Consider the following 21,492-nt stretch of genomic DNA (forward strand, 5'->3'; position numbering starts at 1 on the left):
AAATTTTTATTAAATGCACAAATAACATGCATTACGCACCAAAAAATTAATGAATCCAGGAATTCTGTTGTGATTGCATTATAGATTTGTTTTGAACAATTTAAATCTAATTTTTATCAACATAAATTTGTTGTTCTTTAAATCTTGATCTAATGTTTGATAATGTTGAGGTTGAAACAGAATGGTCGATCCCTCTGCTCGATACACAACCTCATGCGATATCCGCTGAGAAACTCAATGAATTGTAAGGTCCAAGCAATGAATAGTTCCCTTGTGACCCATCCCTTGGAATATGAGGTGAAAAATGCTTCACCAGATCTCGAGAATTCCTCGAGTTCTATAGGGAGATTCTTCAAAACAGGTAGCAAAAACAATGTTGGTACTGGAACACCACCCATGCTATGGCATAGCATAGATGATATGTGCAGGTGATCTTGGACTCAATTGGCGAGCAGCTTCTTCACTTTTTCTGGGAAGGCAGTATATCTTGTCTTCAAACATGTGATCATGAACTCGTCCATGTTGAAAATGTGCTAGCGCGTAAACTTATCAAGAAAGCCCTTACTGCTTTGATGGTTAGCAATCACCTCATTCCTGGGGCAGGCAAAGTATCCTTTCGGATCAATATCCCGAACTTTTCTGTAAATAAGCCCATATTTGTCAAGCAATTTGATACCTATGTAAGTGATGGAGGTTCAACCTCATATGATTCCAAACATCTTACTAAATTAGAGCAGTCGCATGCAGCAAGGAATTTTATTTTATTGTGTAGATTGCAAACCACAATTTTTGATCAGGTAAATATTGTACATGAATGCATTTTAGAAGGCTGTCTATTCATTTCCACTAAAGAGATGCATTTTCCATCCAAATAAAACTCAATATTGATCGAAGTGTCGGGTGGTGAATTTCACCTCACATCGTTTTGCTTGGGAAATTGTCCAAATTATGGACGGCTATCACTGAGATTATGGAAAGAAATCTGATTGCAAAGGCCAGAAAGACTAGAAGGGGCCCTGACCTTGAGAAAGGACCCCCTTCCAGGTCACTTCTTTGATACAATTTTATTTATTTAATTCACTTTTGCTTCTCATCACATTGGATATAGATCCACCCTATCTCACCCCACTCAATACCTTAAATACAGTCTTAAATTATATGTTTGCTTTAGATCACAATGTGATTTACAATCAATATCCGAGAAACCAAATCATAGAACCTTCAAAACATGAGTATGCACGAAATATGAACCATACACATAATAAAAACATAATTTTGGTCAACATCAAATAATTACTTTTTCACTTAATAGTAATCATACAGATTGTTGTGGTAAGTCAATTATATTGGAAGAGATAATAGATAAACCTTTTCATTTCAATACACTAGATGAAGCATGCCAGAATCCTATTTCATTTTCAATTGAATTTATAAATGACGTTAGAAATGAATTGAAAAGTTTGAGGTTTAAAAAAGAACCTTTAAAATGTTCCATTAATGCTGAAATCTCTGCTTAATATTTTGGCCGTCCATACAAATACAACTGGTTTACGTCGTGAAGCCACCGTATTTTAAAAATTTGAAAGAGCTTTAGCGTCACTATAGGAAGTAATATAAACTATAGAATTTGTTTTGATTATCAATAGAAAATATAATAAATCATAAATTTAAATAGAATCACAATATGAATATAAATAGAGTCACCGTGGATTTTGGTGTCACTTTTCCAAAAAGTTCGCAATTTTAAAACCAAAATCCACATTACTAAAACTAAAATCCATTTTTTCATGAGTATTTGAGATATTGACCTGTGTGCGGCGTATGATCAGAGCTAGTTAATGTGATGAATAAATATGAGTGGTAATCATAGCTTGAGTTGAATTGAATATATAATTTCATAAATGAGTGTGGTAGAATTTACGAAAAAGTGACACTTAACCTTAAATTTCCAAACACTATTTTTTGATTGTATTTTGTTATTTATATATTTATATATATATGTATATTTATATATATGTATATTTATATATATGTATATATTTATATATGTATATATTTATATATGTATATATTTATATATGTATATATTTATATATGTATATATTTATATATGTATATATTTATATATGTATATATTTATATATGTATATATTTATATATGTATATATTTATATATGTATATATTTATATATGTATATATTTATATATGTATATATTTATATATGTATATATTTATATATGTATATATTTATATATGTATATATGTATATATGTATATATGTATATATGTATATATTTATATATGTATATATTTATATATGTATATATTTATATATGTATATATTTATATATGTATATATTTATATATGTATATATTTATATATGTATATATTTATATATGTATATATTTATATATGTATATATTTATATATGTATATATTTATATATGTATATATTTATATATGTATATATTTATATATGTATATATTTATATATGTATATATTTATATATGTATATATTTATATATGTATATATTTATATATGTATATATTTATATATGTATATATTTATATATGTATATATTTATATATGTATATATTTATATATGTATATATTTATATATGTATATATTTATATATGTATATATTTATATATGTATATATTTATATATGTATATATTTATATATGTATATATTTATATATGTATATATTTATATATGTATATATTTATATATGTATATATTTATATATGTATATATTTATATATGTATATATTTATATATGTATATATTTATATATGAATAAATAATACATCGAACTAGTTTTAGAGTTGATAGTAAGAAGCGAAGAACAGTACCAGTAAGATACAGCAGTAGTAGCTGCTTCATGCTGCATTGAGTATTGTTGAATAATTTGAAGTAGTGGTTTTTGAAATCAGCACCCCTATGAGAGCGCTGGCGACCGAAACACCACTAGTAAGATTGTGTATTAGAAACTGCTTCATGCTGTGTTGAGTAAGCTTCGATGTCTTTGTAGGATAGCTTTCTGAGAGCGAAACAAGATAGTGTTGAAAAAAAATTTGAAAATCTGAGAGACTGTGCAAGAGCCAACGACCAAAACACTACCAGTAAGATACAGCAGTAGTAGCTGCTTCATGCTGCATTGAGTATTGTTGAATAATTTGAAGTCGTGGTTTTTGAAATCAGCACCCCTATGAGAGCGCTGGCGACCGAAACACCACTAGTAAGATTGTGTATTAGAAACTGCTTCATGCTGTGTTGAGTAAGCTTCGATGTCTTTATCAGACCACCTTTAAATTAACCACTCACATTCTCACTGTGGTCCATCTAAAATTTGTAAACTTTATGACATAAAATTATATTATATGCAGGATCCCACCTATTACTTAATCTTTTTGGAATAAATGTTTTATAATATTTATCGATTGATTGTAATTTTTTGTATAAAAAAAGTTTTTTATTTATATTAAAAATATATTCGGTTAATGATATTATCTTATAATTTGTAAATAAATCTAGTAATAAAATAACTTTAATAGTTGGTGTCACTTTTTCGAAAATTCTGGTTTTTTCTGATCAGAGCTAGTTAATGTGATGAATAAATATGAGTGGTAATCATAGCTTGAGTTGAATTGAATATATAATTTCATAAATTATGGTTTTAAATAGATTTGATATGCGTATTAAGTGGTATTTATATGGGACATTTTGGGTTTTAACTTTATAATATCAGAGGTTATAAATTGAGACAAATTAGATGTAATTGTAAATGAATTATTATGTTTAACTGTGTGTATAGTTGAGAATTAATATGTGATAGTTTTGTATTGTGAATATTTATAATGTATAGAGATATTAATGATTTTGAAAAAAATAAAAACATATAATATGTGAAAAATGGGTAAATTGAGTAAATTGACATATATCTAAGAAGCATTTAGATATGATATGTTAATAGCGATGAATTTTAAAGATATAATATGGATAACAAATTTGATAAATTTTGAATAAGTGTTCTCAAAAATTGAATAATTTGAACACAAGTGATGTTGAATTTAAGAAGTTGGGTAGGGAAATTTGGAAACTATGAATAGAAATTTGATATTTGAGAGGGAATGAAAAAAATAATAAATTGTATTATAAAATAAATAATGGAATATATAAAAATAGATTGGTGGTGATAATATAATGTAAAATTAATATATCAATTCAAATTTTTATTGGGTTAAATTTTTTGATGAATTTGAAAAATCCACATGAATCTGAAGAGAGAAAATGACGAATATTCTGTAATAAACAGAAATTCATCAAAAGCGACAGCTCTCAATTTTTTGACATTTGTAAATTCTAAATTGAATGAGAAAAATGAAATAATACTAAGCATAATACAATATTCTAGATTTAATTATAATTAGGAAAAAGTTAGTTTTGAGAGTACTTTTCATAGGCATATAGAATGAAATCTTCTGAAAAATAATATCACATAAACTCATATTATTTCTAATATATAACTATTTTATATAAAATCAAATTCAATGATCTTAAAAGCGAAGGATAAACCTCAAAATTTACGAATATAATGAGTGGGAATATAATGCTTATCTATCATAAAACCATATGAAATATCAATTTTTGCTTTACGCCTAATTTTTGACGACAATTAGCAAAAAATGTTAAATGTTAACACTCAGTCCATTTGAATATGAAAAATAAAATTGACTTTGATTAAATGTTTTTATTTATCATGCAATTCTTTCTTGCGACCAAAGATTTGAATAAAATTTCAAAAATAAGATAGCTTAAAAAATAATATACGGTAGTGTTTACTAAAGATGAATAGTAATAAATTCTATTAAAATGGATTTGATCCAAAAAATATATAAAATTTGATCATAAATAAAATCGTTTTAAATTACTTCTTCATTTAAATTATAACAATTATTTTTGATTTTTATTTATCATCCACATTCAAAATTGAATCTTATCACAAAAGAAGGATCACTTTTATGACTACTGCCAAATCTATAAGCAGAGAATGGCTATTTGAAGCTAAAAGAAGAATAGAAGAAGGTGAATCTTACAAAAGTGTGGGAAAGGAAGTTGAATTGGAAAATGGTAAAATTAAATTGAATGTTGCCGAAAATACAATAAGAAGAGCATTTCAACTTCAAGAAATCGAATTACCAAAAGTTACTCGCGGCAGAAAACCAAATCCACCAACATTTGAGCAAAAACAATTAATTCTTGTGTTTCACAATATAAAGGAGGAATTTCAAAAACTTATTTATTGATTAAAAGGTTTCAAAATATTGCTCAAAATCCCGATTGTGAGAAAGAAAAAGAAGAAATTGCAAAAGAATTTGAAAATATAGAAGATTTGACAAAAGATCAAATTTTTGACAATTTACAAAAAATAAAGCATCATCAAGTGGAAAAATTTATGATAGAATCAGGTTTATCTTCAAAAAGAGATTACAAACCAGCAGATCCACCTACCAAATATCGTGCCATATCAAAGAATTTGATATGGCACTGCGATATTCATTACCTTCACGGTAATGTTTCTTTTCCATTTTTTGCCATATTGGATGATATGACACGTAAAGTTCTCAAAACTAAATTATTGAAAAACAAGTCTTCCAACTCAACAGCGAATATTTTAAGAAAACTTTTAGAGGAGTTTATTCCTTACTGCATCTGGACCGATAACGGCGGTGAAAACCGCGGTGAATTCGGCCAGGTTATGCAGGAAAACGGAATAGTTTGGAAGCACACCTTGCCGTATATGCCAAGACAGAACGGCAAGGTGGAGCGCCTGTGGCCAAGCTTAGAAAAGTTTTTGCCAGACGAGTTGGATGATATTCAACAAATCAAGGACTCAGTTCAGCAGTTCATTGAAAAATACAACAATACACCACATTTATCTCTCGATATTAATCCAAAAACGAATAGTAATTACACTCCTAACGAATTATTCGAAGTTTCAAAATTTTGGTACGAGCCAGAAATGCAAAAATGGGAGTTATATATCAAAGACGAATGGGTCTTAGCAAAATTTGAATAATTACATCATTTTAAATGACTACTAAACAATTTTATTTATGATCAAATTTTATATATTTTTTGGATCAAATCCATTTTAATAGAATTTATATACTATTCATCTATTAGTAAACACTACCGTATATTATTTTTTAAGCTATCTTATTTTTTGAAATTTTATTCAAATCTTTGGTCGCAAGAAGAATTGCATGATAAATAAAAACATTTAATCAAAGTCAATTTTATTTTTCATATTCAAATGGACTGAGTGTTAACATTTAACATTTTTTGCTAATTGTCGTCAAAAATTAGGCGTAAAGCAAAAATTGATATTTCATATGGTTTTATGATAGATAAGCATTATATTCCCACTCATTATATTCGTAAATTTTGAGGTTTATCCTTCGCTTTTAAGATCATTGAATTTGATTTTTATATAAAATAGTTATATATTAGAAAATAATATGAGTTTATGTGATATTATTTTTCAGAAGATTTTGTGTTCTTCTTCAAAATTTTATTTTTTTATTAAAAAGAATCTTTACAAAATATGCATTTACTTTAATTAATATTTAAAAACGTACTCTATCAAAAGTTCCAAAAATTCAATATTTTAGCTTTTCTGAGGTGTTACTTTTGATGAATTTCTGTTTACAACAATTCTGTGAACATTTTTGTGAGAACAAATCAGAAAAAATTGAGAATGTATTTTGTTTGAGTTAAAAATCGTAGAAGATATGAAAAGCTTATTAGAAAATAATGATAAATTTATAAATTGAATTGTAAATTAAAAAATGATAATAATAGAAATTGAAAAAAGTATAGTAGAATGTACATAAATCTATTGAATATATCAAGATTACTTTGATCTGATAAAATAACGTACATTATTTTTGATGCCATCTGAAAACACAAGTTTCAAACAAGGTAAATCAAAAATTTACCAAATAATACATGCAAAAGTCTCTTGGCTTTTGGTTTTGAATGCGACTGCCAAAATGTTTTGGTAGTCCCATTCAAAAACAAAAGCTAAGAGCTTTTTGCATGTAGTAATATGACAAGCCTTCACAAGAGAGGCTTGTCATATTAAAATTTACGAAAAATTTCTTAAATTAAATTTAGAGCTCATATTATAAAACACGCCAATACACGCGCAACTACACATATATACATCACATATACTATACTTTAATATTTTATAACTCATACGCTCAAAAACTTCATACTTGTCAAATACTGAATCTGATTGAACTATTCATATGCTCATATAGACATAACACATATAGAATATAAAATATCCCCCTATACAGAATGTGCGCCACTTATATAAATATATTATTCCCCTATATTGATACAAATTATTCACAATACAAGTTCATCAAAGTGTGTTTTTTCATATTCTCTCATGTGTATGTTATCTATAAGGTATATATATTATGCGCATATAGTTTTTAAAGATATAAAATGATTTTTTGGTTTACGATGTCGTGAATAATCTGAGCCCAAAAAATAGATTTCCCTCATTCTTATATCAAATGATTCCCTATAGGCATGCGCTTCTACCCTTATAATATGAAAGATCAAATCAAACCTTTACCGTAGAAAAATTTAAAAAAGCCCACTTGTGGTATGGAGATATGCTTTGGAAAAGTGACGTTTTTGCCTTGACCCTCGGACAAAGCGGTTTTTAGGGTCGAAAATTTTGCGCGAACGTGGAGCTCAGACCTCTAGCTTCGCTCGAGCCTTCGCTCCACGTTCGCATGTGAAAATACAAAAAAAGCGCTTGACCATCAAATATGTCCTATTTTTTCTCTCTCTTCTTCTTCTTTTTCTCCTTTTTCCTTTCCCTTTCTCCTTTCTTTCTTTTCTTTCTTCTATGCGATTTTCATTTTAAAATTGAGATTTAAAATTTAATTAAAGTTAAGTATAGATGGATATGATGTATTAAATATAGTTATTTGAGTGTTTTTATCTATGGTGTAGAAAATAAGAATATAAAATAAGAAAAAATAAAAAATTGAAATTTATTAAAAATAAAGTTTTTATTCTGACAATACAAAGTTAAGGATAAGAATAGATGGAATAAGAGAGTTATGAGGTAGAAAGAGGTCGTGTGAGCGATGATGAGAGATGATGAGCGAGTCTGAGGTAAAGTGAGCGAGTCTGAGGTAGGATGAGGGATGTTGAGGGAGTACAAGGTAGGGTGAGGTAGGATGAGAGCTGGTGAGGGAGTCTTAGGTAGAATGGTAGATGATGAGAGAGTTCTGAGGTAAAATGAGGGATGATGAGGGGTGAGTGTATGTAGAGGAGGTCTGAGAGGTGAGTGAGAGCGAGTATGTCGAGGATGTTTGAGGGATCTGAGATGATGGATTAGAGCGAGTAAGTCGAGGAAGCCAAGCAACAAGGAACTTCAGGTAAACTGGATATACCAGATTCCTGTAGCTCCTTGTTGCTTGAGGTGGGGGACTCGAATACGATTTCCTCGGATACTTCGAAAAGTATGGCAAAACCGAAGTTGATTTAACGCTTCACACCAGCCATCGAAGGGGCTCTCTTCATTAGATGGTGTGCTTCAACTTCTCAAATCTTGGGCAAAACCTATAATTTGTGTGAATTTTGTCTTGGATAAAAGACAAACTATAGAAATTTGTCTTTTATCCAAGACAATTCATATAGGTTTTGTCTTTTCTCCAAGACAAAGTATTCAATTTTGTCCGGATGTGAAGTGAACGTTATTGGTTTTTTGATAAAAAAAATAATAAAATAACGGATAAATTTTATGGGTTTGAATTTATTTAATAAAGTGATATTTAAAAAGGAATTTAATTATGTTTGATAATGCCTCATTTAATAATCAAAAAATTTAATTTTAATATCGAAAACTGCCCAAAACTTTACAAAAATCCAAAAAAATTCGAAAATTAAAAATTCAAGACAAAAAACCTAGAGTATGAGACAGTATCGTTGGACAATGGCCGAAGCATATATGAAGACTTGAAGATTTGAACAGAGTTTCCCAGATATCTAGTAGGGATTGCTCCTTACGAGGCATATGATTTACTCTCATCATATTTTCTTTCAGATAATAACTTTTGTTTACTCCATCAAAAGATGTATCAAAACTCAATTTTAAATAATTTTATTTATGTATATAATTTGATTTTAAATTAATATTCTCTTTTAATTCAAATATTTATATGATATTCTCAATATATCTCTCAATTTTCTAACTTTATATATATCCTTATTTGCTGATTTGTAATAAAAGATAACTTTTTTCTACTTCACTTCCGATAGTTTTTAGTTTCGCCAAAGCCCTTTCAAAATTTACACTTTTATTGCGTTTTTATGCAGGCGTGAAGCCTGCTAAAAATGCAATAAAAGTGTAATTATCATACTAATGATTATTTTTGATTCTAATGCCGAACAGCATTTGAAGCAAAAAATAATCGTATGTTTGATAATTTTAAGGGGGTAACTTTCTGAAGTTTACAGTTTTAACATAATTGGGCTAATAAAACATCATGTGATTAGATTTACACATAGTGTGTATGGAGTAATATTACCCTAACATAATGCACAACTATAATATATCAATTCTAGTTATATACTTAAATTTCAAATTTATGAGATTTCTAAAATTTATATTTGAATAAACAACACTATTACACATCAATCTATGATACATTTGCAATGAGTTTTTAGTCATTTGGTGGATATATTTCATTTATTTAAGGGTGCACTACAAGGATTAGAAAGTTCTCAAAAAATTCATAGAGCTCTATCAATTCTCTTATCCTCCAAAATAATAAAACCCCTTATTTCACTTCATTGTAATAAAATATTTTAATTTTGATTTAAGATACAGATTTAATTAAGGCATTCTCATTACATATATAACTTTGGGCTTCAAATTTTTATTATTGGCCGAGTTTGAAAAAATCATGAAAAAATCAACTTTTTATAATTTAACTTGAGAAAAAAAATTCGGCATTTTTTGATCGATGAAGGTATTTTTTCTTCTCATCAATACATTGGTACATATATACCCTTGCCATTTATCTTATTTATTTTTTAAAAAACTCATTTTTCAAAGAGTTGAAAAAGAGATCCAAAAAACAAAGTCCTGCACTCCAAGGATAAAAATTCTTCAAAAATTGAAATTAGGAAATAAAAATCATAACATAAGTTCTTCCTGATATCAGTATTATATATTTTGTGTTATTTTTGATATATCTTAAATGGCTTATGAATTATTCTTAAAAAAAATTTAAAAAGCTTCTAAATATCATATATTAAAACACCAATAGTAAGAGATATAAATTACATCATAATGTTATGAAAAATTACTTAATAAATATTATGAAAATTTTGAAAAATGAAAGGAAAGCATATAATATATCAAATATGTATTCTATTTCTCACTGTATATTGATTTATCATTCTTAAAATGCAAAGAAATGCGAAAAAATTAAAATTGAAAAATATTAGCAATCACAAATCAAATTTTGATGTTTTTCTACATTAGCATTCATACTTATTTCATTTATGTTAGATTTGTAGAACACATTAAGGTAGTTCTCGGGAAAATTAAGAAGATTTAATCAAAATTTTGAAATATGTTTTAGTTCAAGGAGAATGAGATATACGATATGAATGCACTCTCATTGCGGATGCATTTAAGCTCAAGTTAATTTTTTATGATATTTTTAGAGTACGAAAGTACCAAAAGTACAAGGATTTTTTTAGAAAAAAAGGAGGATTAAAAAACCGTAATCCTCCTAATGATTATTTTAGTTAAAGTCCATCAAATATTTTTAGGATACTTTCACCAAATAATGTTTATATCAGATGAAACAGTAAAGTATTATATCTATTAAATCGTCTATGATGTAAATTGTGTATAGAATGAAATGAAGGAAGAATGTGTATATCTAATGAAATCATAAATGAAAGAATAATTTATAAAGAAATGAAGGGAAACATTCAGCAATACTTGACTCATAGATGACAATACATTATTTTCATCATAAATGTCTTCATTTCCTCTTGAAACATATTCTATCTCTTCATCATGAGAACTCTTGACCAAAATCCTTTCGCTGTGTTTTGTTTGCTTGTTTGCTTTATGTTTAGTCTTGACAAAGTGTTTTAAGCTCATTTCGATGAAGTATTGACAAAGTGTTTACGTTTATGTTTGACACATTCGTTTATGTTGGTTAGTTCATGTTTAACATAGAGTTTACATTTATGTTTGACAAGGTGTTTGCGATGAAGTATTGACAAAGTGTTTACGTTTATGTTTGACAAAGTCTTTACGTTTATATCGAGGTCATTTACACCCATTTCGACATAAAGTTCATTCATTTTCAATGAAATCCTCCATGCTAGAAAACATGTTAGAAAAGGTGTTAGAAATAACATCATAACAATAAGCTGCATTTAATGCTTAATTCAACACATTCATTTATGTTAGTTAGTTCATGTTTTAGTTTTGTATGTAATTTCATTGACTGACTGACTGACCGAAGGAATTTATGTTGAGGTCATTTACACTCATTTCGACACATCGCTTATGTTTGACAAATAGTTCATGTAGTTAGTTTCGTATGTAAGTCTGTTATGTAAAGTATGACGATAAAATTTTACTGATGTCATTCGGTACCTCACTGACGTCTGTCAGTATTTTACTGACGTCGGTCAGTAACTCACTGACGTAAGTCAAGACTTCTCTCAAAAACCTTAAAATTCAATGACTCACAACCTCCAATTTACTGATGTCATTCAGTACTTTACTGATATCATTCAAGACTTCACTGACGTCGGTCAGTACCTCACTGACGTCAGTCAGTAACTCACTTATGTTTGTCATTATTTGACTGATGTCGGTCGTGCCATTCTAGACACCACCCCTAAACAAAGTGTTTTAAGCTCATTTCGACATAGTGTATATGTTTGTGTTTGTGTTTGACATAGTGTATATGTTTGGTTTTAATGAAGTCTTGACAAAGCATTTATGTTGTTAGCTCATGATTTCAATGATTTTGAAAGAGGTGAGAAAACATGTGAGAAACTAGGTGAGATAGCACTACTTCACTTAAACAATATTTTCATGACTTCTTCATGAAATCCTGCATTAGCTTTTTGACATATGGTCGAGCCATTAGTGGCTCAACCACTAAACAAAGTATTTTAAGCTCATTTCGACATGTATGTTTCTGCATGAAAGTCAATGAAAAACATGCTGAGCCATTTGAGGCTCACCCCTAAAACAAAGTGTTTTAAGCTCATTTCGACACGTTCATTAGTGTTTTGAAGCAAGTGGAAGAATGTCGATAGTTGCTTTGTTTCAATGAAAATGAAGCTGCATCTCTTTTGATACAGCTATGACAAACACGAACTATCTCATAAAAGAGACAGTACCTTTTTCACTAGTGTTTGCAGCGATGCGTGCGTCATTGCGTGCGTGCGCAGTAAATTTTCTGTCGTTCATTTTATATGGTGACACTTGGTGACAGCAGTGACAGCAGCTAAAATAAAGCAAGAACTTTTTAAATTATATCCTCACTGAGTTCCTCAGTAAGTTCTTCACATGTTTGTTTGTATAAGTGCTTCATTTCTTCTTTCAGTACGTAGAACCATCTACCTTCTCTGTATGCATTCGCATTTGTCTTTCAGCTGAAGTTGAAATGTTTTTTCTTTCATGTCTGATGGCTTACTTCTCAAAGCTTCTGAGCAAACACATTCAAATTCATGATGTTAGAAAACATGTGAGAAAACATGTTAGATCTAACATGCTAATATAAACATTATTTTGGGTCATTTACGCTCATTACGAAGAAGTCATGACAAAGCATTTACGATGAAATCTTGACAAAACATTTACGATGAAGTCATGACAAAGTGTTTACGAAGAAGTCATGACAAAGCATTTACGATGAAATCTTGACAAAGTGTTTATGTTTAGTTTCGATGCAGTTTGACAAAACATTTACGACGAAGTTTTGACATGAAGTCTCTGAGGGTAGAAATCGTGGTAGAAATCGGGGTAGATCTATCTACCCTAAATAATATTTTTTAGTCATTTACACTCATTTCGACATGTAGTCTTGACAAAGCATATACGAAGAAGTCATGACAAAACATATACGAAGAAGTCTTGACAAAGTGTTTACGAAGAAGTTTATACAAAGAGTTTACGTTTAAGTTCGACAAAGTCTTGACAAAGTGTTTATGTTTAGTTTCGATGAAGTTTTGACATGAAGTCTCTGAGGTGAGAAAACATGTAAAAAAACAGGTGAGTTCGCACTACTTCACCTCAACATAATTTTTGGGTCATTTACGTATAATTTGACAAAACATTTACGAAGAAGTCTTGACAAAGTCATAACAAAGCATTTACGAAGAACTTATGACAAAACATTTATGATGAAATCTTGACAAAGTCATGACAAAACATTTACGAAGAACTCATGACAAAGTGTTTACGATGAAGTCTTGACGAAGTGTTTTACGCTCATTTTGACACGTTCATTAGTGTTTGAAGCAAGTGGAAGAATGTCGACAGTTAGAAAGTTGACAAGATAATACCAAACATGAGACCCTCGCGAGTCGAACCCGCGACCTTCACACCATATTTTCATTGTACCATACCACTGAGCTAGGGGCTGTCGACATTTAGAAAGTTGCTCGGTTCTATATGAAGTTAGTGTCTATGTTATACAGTAATGTTAGTCATGAATGTTTGTCCTAAGTGTTGGCGTTAGTGTTGAAAAATAATGTTTGTCCTACATGAAGCCGTACAAGCGTTTGAATTTGTTTATGAATAAAATTACACTCTTGTTTTCTGTATCTATCATACAAACATAAGCAGCACCTGTTTTTGTAAAGTTTATATGAAGTTTTCGATAATTAAGACCTGTATAATAATAGAATGCGTCTTCATTCTCAACATAGTAGTAGAACTCAAACGAATGCTTACCATAAGCTGTTATTTCAACAGCTTCGTCAGATATTTCATCAACGAACTCATAAACTATATCGCCATACTTGCTTTTATTTATATTGTTTTCAGATCTAGAACACCAACGAAGGTTTGAGATTCTGTTGTCCGTTCTATCATGATTTATATGGTCTATTTCTTTCAAATTGTTTGGATTTTCAATCCACTGTTCTGCAATAATTCTATGCTTTAAATGCATTTTGTTGTTTAAACTAAGCACAATATAACCATAATTATTTAAGCATTCACTCATAATATGTTTGTCTTTCTTTCGACGAATAGTAAAAGGATATGTCGTACAAATCTCATAATCTTCATGATTTCTCAATGTTTCCCATTGAGTTTGTTCCCCACTAATGTTCTCATTGACGTCTTCAATATCTTCTTCCTCACTGAACTCGTCAATATTTTCACTAGCTCCTTCTGTAATGTTTTCATCGGCATTGTCATTGACTTCTTCTGTAATGTTAGATGTTGTTGTTTCGCTCATGTTCTTTCACTAATGTTAAAAAGTTATGTTGTACGAATTTTGAACAGAATTTAGAGCAGTTATGAAACAATGAAGTATTTTTACGCTATTGAAAGGAACTATGAGAGTGAAGTACATGACAGCAATGACAAAAGGAACTAATATCAAACCTAATGAAATCGCTCACGAGGACATAGAGCTTAACAAGTATTTTGTGGAGTATCTTATAAGTGAAGAGTATGTAAGACCTTACTTCATGTTTGACAGCATGAATGAGGATGTTATTTCATGGTTAAAGAATATAAGCAATGTTTTCGGTAAGTACGTCATAGATGACAAAGGTCTTGTTGTATTTTATGAGACAGCAATACGAACACAGGAACTAATGGATATTATGCACTCAACAGCAAAGAAAGGATTTAGTACTATTGGCATGAATGAACATTGCAGGAATGACATATACAACCTATGCTCACGAAAGCCTTACACAAAAGCAATACAAATGATAGAACATAAGTGTCTAAGGTCAGCAAATGAAATCATTACTGTCAGTGGTTATGAAAGAACTGTTAGCAAAGATGAGTGGAAACAGCTATTCATATTAAGGAAGGACGTTGCTGAACTAGTTAAACCTGTTGCACAAACATTGTTTCAGATAAGACCAGCAATGACTAAGAACCCTTTGACCTTAGTCAATGAGACCATAGAGGTTGAAGATAATGACATGAAAGAACTAGGAATGAATGAGAGAAGTTGTGAAGGATGTTTGAGTCAAAACACATGGTTCTTCAGAGCTGTTAAGAAACTTAGTAAAGAACGACAGAAATATTTTATAGAGAAGTATTGCAAAGGATGTGTAAATGAATTGCTTGAAATAGAACTTAGAGACACTTTCACACTAAAGGACTTGAGGAGAAATAAGTACATGAGTGAAGAAGGTATTGACATAGCTAGTGTTATAAATGACTTAAGAAGATGTGTTGTCGTTATTGACGGAGCACGTATGACATATCTAGTGAAAGATTATGATGGAATACGAGACACAACAACACTTGTGTCAGTAGATAGCAAGGAATTCAATAAGCTCATGAAGAGTGTTTATGTAGGACGTATTGAAGAGAAGGATGTGAACGCACTGATGATTTATGAAGCGGGTCAGAACAAGAACTATCTTATGAAGTCAGGCATGAGATTCTTTGACGAAAGAGATGACATTTACAGCTATTTCAGAGGATATGAGTATGAGGTACTGAATGAAGTAGATGAAAGCATTATTGAAGGATATTTGAAACATGTTCACGATGTCATATGTAATGAGGATGAAGAGCTTTATGAGTATGTTTTGAACTGGTTCGCCTACATCGTTCAAAATCCTTGTGGAAAGACTGGAACAGTACTTTTGTTAACAGGAAAGCAAGGAACTGGTAAGAATGTATTTAGTAATGTTCTATGCGAGCTCATTAGCAAGTACGCCAACAATAATATAACGGCAATAGAGAATGTGGTTGGTAGATTCAATGCTGCTATTGAGAACATGAAGCTCATCGTATGCAATGAACTAAGCTCATGCGATACGTCTAAGGTCATGAACCACGACGCACTAAAGTCAATAGTAACAGAGACTCAGTTGGACTTAAATCAGAAGTGTCAGCCAGTAAGAAAGATAGAGAATGTTTGTAATATCATCATGATATCTAACAACTTCAACTCAGTAAAGATTGACAAAGACGACAGAAGATTTGTTGTCATTGACGTAAGCAGCAGATACAAAGGAAATTACGAATATTTCTCAAATCTCATTGAAAGCTTTAATGAAGAGTTTTATTCAAACTTACTGACGTACTTCATGAAGAAAGATTTAAGTGAATTTGATGTAAGGAAGATACCATTCACCAGGGCTAAACAAGAACTCATCGAAATGAACAAAACACCTTACCAAATGTTTTACGAGGAGTTCTATGAAAAGTTTGTATCCGGATGGAATTGTACAGAGTGCTACAGAAGATATAAAGAATTTGCGAAGGAGAATGAATTCTTTGCATGTAGTTCAAATGTATTTGGTGGCAAGATGAGAGAATTTGTGAAGAGAAGTAGAAAGCGAGACGGTTCTGCAAGAAGTTATATTTACGAAGCAAGTATGATATTAGAAGGTCGTGGAAAGAAAGAAACAGTGAATTATGAGGAAGTGCTTGAAAAATTCATGGAGTACATGGGAAGCAATATAACATACAACAAAGACATATACAGTGAGTTTAAGTACTACTGTGAACAGCATGAGATTGAAGTAATGAGTAAAGGAGACTTTGAAACGCTTATGAAAGACAGTAAGGAGGTCGTTCATGAGAACAGTGTTGAAATAGTTCATGAGAACAGTGAGGAGGTCATACATGAATGCAATGATGAAATAGTTCACGATGTCGTTCGTGAAGAAGCCATTGCAACAAAGAATGATATAAAGGATTTCATAGAACTTAACAAGGAGGAGTTTAAAGAAGGCTATGAAGTGAAAAGATGTGAAGAAGATTTCTTGGCGTATTTGAAGAAAAAGAGACTAAAGCCAATGGCTCAAAATAAGTTTCAATCGATGTTTGAAAAGAAACGTTTGAGCTATGGTGGTGTAAGAAGCACATATTACTTTGTTAAGAAGTGAGGACATTTATTTTTGTCGTTAGTGTTGGAGTTTGTGTTTGTTGTTAGTGTTTGTCATTTGTGCTGAAGTTAGTACTTGATGTTAGTGTTGGAGTTTGTGTTTGTTGTTAGCGTTTGTCATTTGTGCTGAAGTTAGTACTTGATGTTAGTGTTGGAGTTTGTGTTTGTTGTTAGTGAGAGAATAAATTAAATCATGAACTTTGCCATGGTCTCTGTCCCTAGTAGTTTTCATTAAGTTCTGGAAATAATGAAAGTCATAAACTTTGCCATGGTCTCTGTCCCTAGTAGTTTTCATTATCTCACAGAGTTAATGAAAGTCATACTTTCTATCAGATGAAGCATGCAGATGAACATAATGAAAGTTAGTGAGTTTGCCACGAGTTATGAATAAAATATTGGCATATTAGATGAGATAGCTGATGAAACAGATGAAGATAAATTAAATCTTGGACTTTGCCACACTCTGTCTCTAGTTCCTCAAAATCCTTGACAACGTTGCTTAGAAATTTTGGTTCAAAACCTCATCTGATTTTAATCTGTTATGCTACCTGTTAAGTTTCGCGAGATTATAAATGTCATGGAGTTATATAAAAAGGAGGGACAGCTAGGGACACTGGAAGTACTTGTAAGGCTATCTGTTAAGATTGCATGAAATACTAAAAAGTCATGAAATCCATTATCGCTGTGCTAGCTTCACTTTAGAGTAAAATGACGACTAAAGTCACTGAAGCAATGAAACAAAAGTTCTTGGTAGAATACATTAAATCAGGAGCGGTTCCAGAAGGTTTTTACGTTCATACTATGAAGGATGGTAGAGTTCAGTTTAGAAAGATAAAGCAACCATTAGATAAAGAAGGAATTTTGAGAAAGATTAAACTTCATGAAGACAACATTGCTGAACTTAAGAAGAAGTTAGAAGAGTTGGAGAAAGTCAATGATGAAGAATGAAGAAACCAAGGAAGAGAGTTATAAAGCAATGAATTCAAGAGACCCAAAGGGTCAGAGCCGCAAAGTGGATAGGGTAGAAATGAGGTTAGATATCGGGTTATAAATACCCTTCTACCCTAAATTTATTTTTGGGCTATGTTTTCATACGCGTGAAGGTGGTGATATCATTTATTTTTAAGTTTATTTTTTAAAATTATTTTTTATTTTATTTTTATATAAATGACGAAAACTATTGAGATAACAAACTATAACGGTCATGAGTTCAAGAACTTGTTCTTCGTTCCTCGTGAAAATACATTCTATCAGATACGAGAGAGAAAGGGTAAAGTTAGTTTGAGCGTTTATGAAGGAATGAAGAATGGAAAGTTTATACAAGCATACGATACAAACGGTAAACGTGTTTCATTAGCTTTGTCAAAACTTACTAACATTTATTTTGACAGTGACTTTGACTCTGACGATTGGAGCGACAGCAGCGATACTGAAGAATATGAAGTATTGTGTGAAGCAATGGGAGGAGTAGCATACTCTTGTAAGTGAGAACGTTTATTTTTTACAGTAGTGAAGTCGTTTGTGAAAACGTTAGTGAGGTGAAGTGGTTGGCGGCTTTATAAATATTTAAGGTTAAGTTATTGTTTGTGTTTGTGTTGTAAAATATATGTTAGTGGTTTTGTAAAGTGTCAAATTCACAAGTATTGCGTATGGTGGAACGCAGTGCCACCATACGCAATACTTGTATACTAACTAAAATATCCAAAAAGCGCTCTTATACGTATCTCAGGAAACTTATTTATAGTATTGTTTGCATATTTTTATAGTTCCAAATATACTACGCATTGAGTCATTCTTCAAATTTATATATATATATATATATATATATATTTTGCTAAGTCTCCTAAGCGTTTGTAGCTAACCTAGAGATATCATTTACTAATTATAGGTATGGTATATATTGCATAATATATATTTATCATTTAATTTCAAATCGCTCAATCTGAGGATGAATAAAGTCCAAATTACGAAAAAGTTTACAACTATTCAAAGTTACCCCCTTAAATTTCGCTGGCGTCATGACGTAAACCACTCAATATTGAGAAGTTTACAATGTAACACCACGTTGGAGACAACTCCAACCCAACCCATATTGATTGAAATAAATATCTATTTATGACGTCGGCCTCTCTACATAACAATCCCTTATATTATATTTCATGTATTTAAGTTAGAAAGTATATAAGGAAGATATTTTTTATATAAATAGACCTATTTATAAATAGCAGGGGATTTATAAATATACCCCCTTATTTGGAATTTCCAATTAATTGGAAAAACCACCCGATTGGAAAAACCGTCGCAATTGGAAATATTGCGAGATTGGAATTTCCAATCTCTCAATTGGAAATTCCAAATAAGTTTTTATTTGGAAATTCCAATTCATTTGGAAATTATAAATAAAACTTCAATTGTGAATTAGAAATGGAAATTGGAAATATGCCCTATATTATCTTATTAAACAAAACAAAATTTTTGTTGAATTTAAGGGTATAGTCCACTAAAAATTTTTAAGTTTTGACAATGAAAATAAGCTCTGTGACCATGTAAATATATATCTATGCAAAACGAGAGGTTATGCCATAATTTTTTAGTTATCAAATTTTCCTTTTTTGAGAGAAGTCTCTCAATAATTTGAGAAGAATCTTTGATATAAAGAGATACACATTTGTAGAACGAAGTAAGTGTTTTCCAAACATTTTATATGTTCATCCTGTATAACAATATAAAGCTGCATAGTGTCATCTTGTGCGTTTGCTATTTTATGCACTTTTCATTGAGATAATCCCTCTTCTCGGGTGATTTTAACAGTCAACTCAATTTTAAAATAAAGATTTCATCAAAATGATTTCGAAATTCGAATATTGATTATATAAATAGCACTGTTAACATATTTTGGATGAGTAAAAATACCTTGTTTTGTATGCATTTAGTACACCTTTATTTTTGATTAAAACTATAAAATTTTTATTCCTTATATAATAAATAGTATATGTTACATAAACATGAAATTCAATAGCATTCAATTTTGGATTTTTTAGATTTGGTAAATTTTAGAAGAAATAAAATCAGCAATCAAAATAAAGAAACTTTTTTGTATCTTCTATGATTACCTTTTGGTACTAAATTTTGCATTAATAAGTAAATTATCTGTATTATTCTGTGAGCACAAGCCCTCAGTTTATGCTGGTAGTGAATGATGAATCGTCATTTTGCGAAGAGAACGCGATTATTAAGGTAATTTTGAGAATTGTCTTGAATTATTTAAAATTAAAGTTAATTGAATAGGTAGGATAACTAGCCTTTGCTAAATTTGTATAATATGACCTTATTCTAGTTGGATCTGAGAATATTTTGCTGAAATAATAAATTATATCGCCGATTTATGAAAATTTCTCTGATGGGACCGACTCGCTGAAACGTATTAGTGTTAATGGTAACTTGTCTGAATTTTCAAATTTTTTCGAAATCCAAAAAATCACAAACAAAAGCATCAAAATTAGATTTGCATTTAAGGTTTTCTTTTTTTTGGAAAATAAAAATATTTTTTTCTCCAATAAAGTTTATTTTTACTTTTGAGAGGAATAGAAACGTTATTTTGGAATTTTGAAACGACAGAAATGTTCCATTTTTTAATTTTTGATTGAACCGTTATCCATTGAAAAACCTCGATTTTAAAATGTTATTCCAAAATATTCATCTAATGATATAGTATATATATTAATTATTACTTTTTATTCAATTTTCACTTTTGGCGGGATTTCATTTTTTTTGTTGTTGTATGGGCCATATTGTTCACCCAAAACGGAAAACAAAGGCAATGCCTAACATTTTACTCCACGAACGTCGTCGACTCTCAGCGCGACAGATGCTTGGTGCTTGCATAATGACCGGAATGCCATATACAAAAGGTGCTCGCTTTCTTTCTCTTTGTGGAACTAAGCCCCCTGTGAAGAGTGGTGTCATGAGACAACAGAGATTTTTGTGACGATAAGATTAGAAGACTTAAAAGTATTTCCCTAATGCTGTCGAGAAAGTCCTTACTATCCATTGATGCAAGATGGACGCACAGGCGAAACTCGCCAAGTTGTACAGTAACTGCGCTCGATGCTGTCACAAAAAGAGTTCTTGCATGCGTGAACATCAACCATATTGGTGGAAACAGACAGCATGCTCAGTATTCCGGAGCTTCCAACAATATGGAAAGTGCTGGAACTCGAATCATCTTGAAGCAATTAAAGAAATACAATATCTTGAAAGATGTTAAAGAGATTATTAAAGACCGAGATAACAAAAGTGTCTCTGTCTT

The 21,492-nt window shown here is 30.4% G+C and overlaps 5 protein-coding genes and 1 pseudogene across 6 annotated transcripts, besides 10 other annotated features; 4 read left to right on the forward strand and 2 right to left on the reverse strand.

Annotated features, from left to right (window-relative positions):
- Positions 1 to 149: 149 nt before the first annotated feature.
- TVAGG3_0134620 (uncharacterized protein) lies at positions 150 to 413 on the reverse strand (the record flags this gene model as incomplete). The annotated part of the gene is made up of 1 exon (XM_051224057.1): positions 150 to 413. One exon carries the CDS (start codon positions 411 to 413, stop codon positions 150 to 152), a length of 264 nt encoding a protein of 87 aa, XP_051109043.1.
- Positions 414 to 4,311: 3,898 nt separating this feature from the next.
- Positions 4,312 to 4,348: a mobile genetic element.
- Positions 4,312 to 4,348: a terminal%2Cinverted (terminal inverted repeat of Banshee-A3 transposon ID:TVAGG3_0134630).
- A 1,458-nt stretch (positions 4,349 to 5,806) lies between these two features.
- On the forward strand, positions 5,807 to 6,085 carry TVAGG3_0134640 (uncharacterized protein; the record flags this gene model as incomplete). The annotated part of the gene is made up of 1 exon (XM_051224058.1): positions 5,807 to 6,085. One exon carries the CDS (start codon positions 5,807 to 5,809, stop codon positions 6,083 to 6,085), a length of 279 nt encoding a protein of 92 aa, XP_051109044.1.
- Positions 6,086 to 6,684: 599 nt separating this feature from the next.
- Positions 6,685 to 6,722: a mobile genetic element.
- Positions 6,685 to 6,722: a terminal%2Cinverted (terminal inverted repeat of Banshee-A3 transposon ID:TVAGG3_0134650).
- A 1,432-nt stretch (positions 6,723 to 8,154) lies between these two features.
- Positions 8,155 to 14,555, reverse strand: TVAGG3_0134670 (annotated as a pseudogene). Its single transcript has one exon. A coding segment is annotated over exon 1 (6,401 nt).
- Positions 8,155 to 14,555: a mobile genetic element.
- Positions 14,556 to 15,177: 622 nt separating this feature from the next.
- Positions 15,178 to 16,698: a mobile genetic element.
- TVAGG3_0134690 (uncharacterized protein) lies at positions 15,460 to 16,372 on the forward strand (the record flags this gene model as incomplete). The annotated part of the gene is made up of 1 exon (XM_051224059.1): positions 15,460 to 16,372. A coding segment is annotated over one exon (913 nt), but the record flags the coding sequence as incomplete, so codon positions are not given.
- Positions 16,699 to 16,734: 36 nt separating the features above from the next.
- Positions 16,735 to 17,184, forward strand: TVAGG3_0134700 (uncharacterized protein; the record flags this gene model as incomplete). The annotated part of the gene is made up of 1 exon (XM_051224060.1): positions 16,735 to 17,184. One exon carries the CDS (start codon positions 16,735 to 16,737, stop codon positions 17,182 to 17,184), a length of 450 nt encoding a protein of 149 aa, XP_051109046.1.
- A 707-nt stretch (positions 17,185 to 17,891) lies between these two features.
- TVAGG3_0134710 (uncharacterized protein) lies at positions 17,892 to 18,131 on the forward strand (the record flags this gene model as incomplete). The annotated part of the gene is made up of 1 exon (XM_001301959.1): positions 17,892 to 18,131. One exon carries the CDS (start codon positions 17,892 to 17,894, stop codon positions 18,129 to 18,131), a length of 240 nt encoding a protein of 79 aa, XP_001301960.1.
- Positions 18,132 to 19,195: 1,064 nt separating this feature from the next.
- Positions 19,196 to 19,235: a mobile genetic element.
- Positions 19,196 to 19,235: a terminal%2Cinverted (terminal inverted repeat of MuDR-1/TvPhantom-1 transposon ID:TVAGG3_0134720).
- Positions 19,236 to 19,671: 436 nt separating this feature from the next.
- Positions 19,672 to 19,693: a terminal%2Cinverted (terminal inverted repeat of Kolobok-1_TV transposon ID:TVAGG3_0134730).
- Positions 19,672 to 21,492: part of a mobile genetic element that runs on past the window's edge.

Source organism: Trichomonas vaginalis, chromosome IV (assembly GCF_026262505.1).
Source record: "Trichomonas vaginalis G3 chromosome IV, whole genome shotgun sequence".
NCBI lineage: Eukaryota > Parabasalia > Trichomonadida > Trichomonadidae > Trichomonas > Trichomonas vaginalis.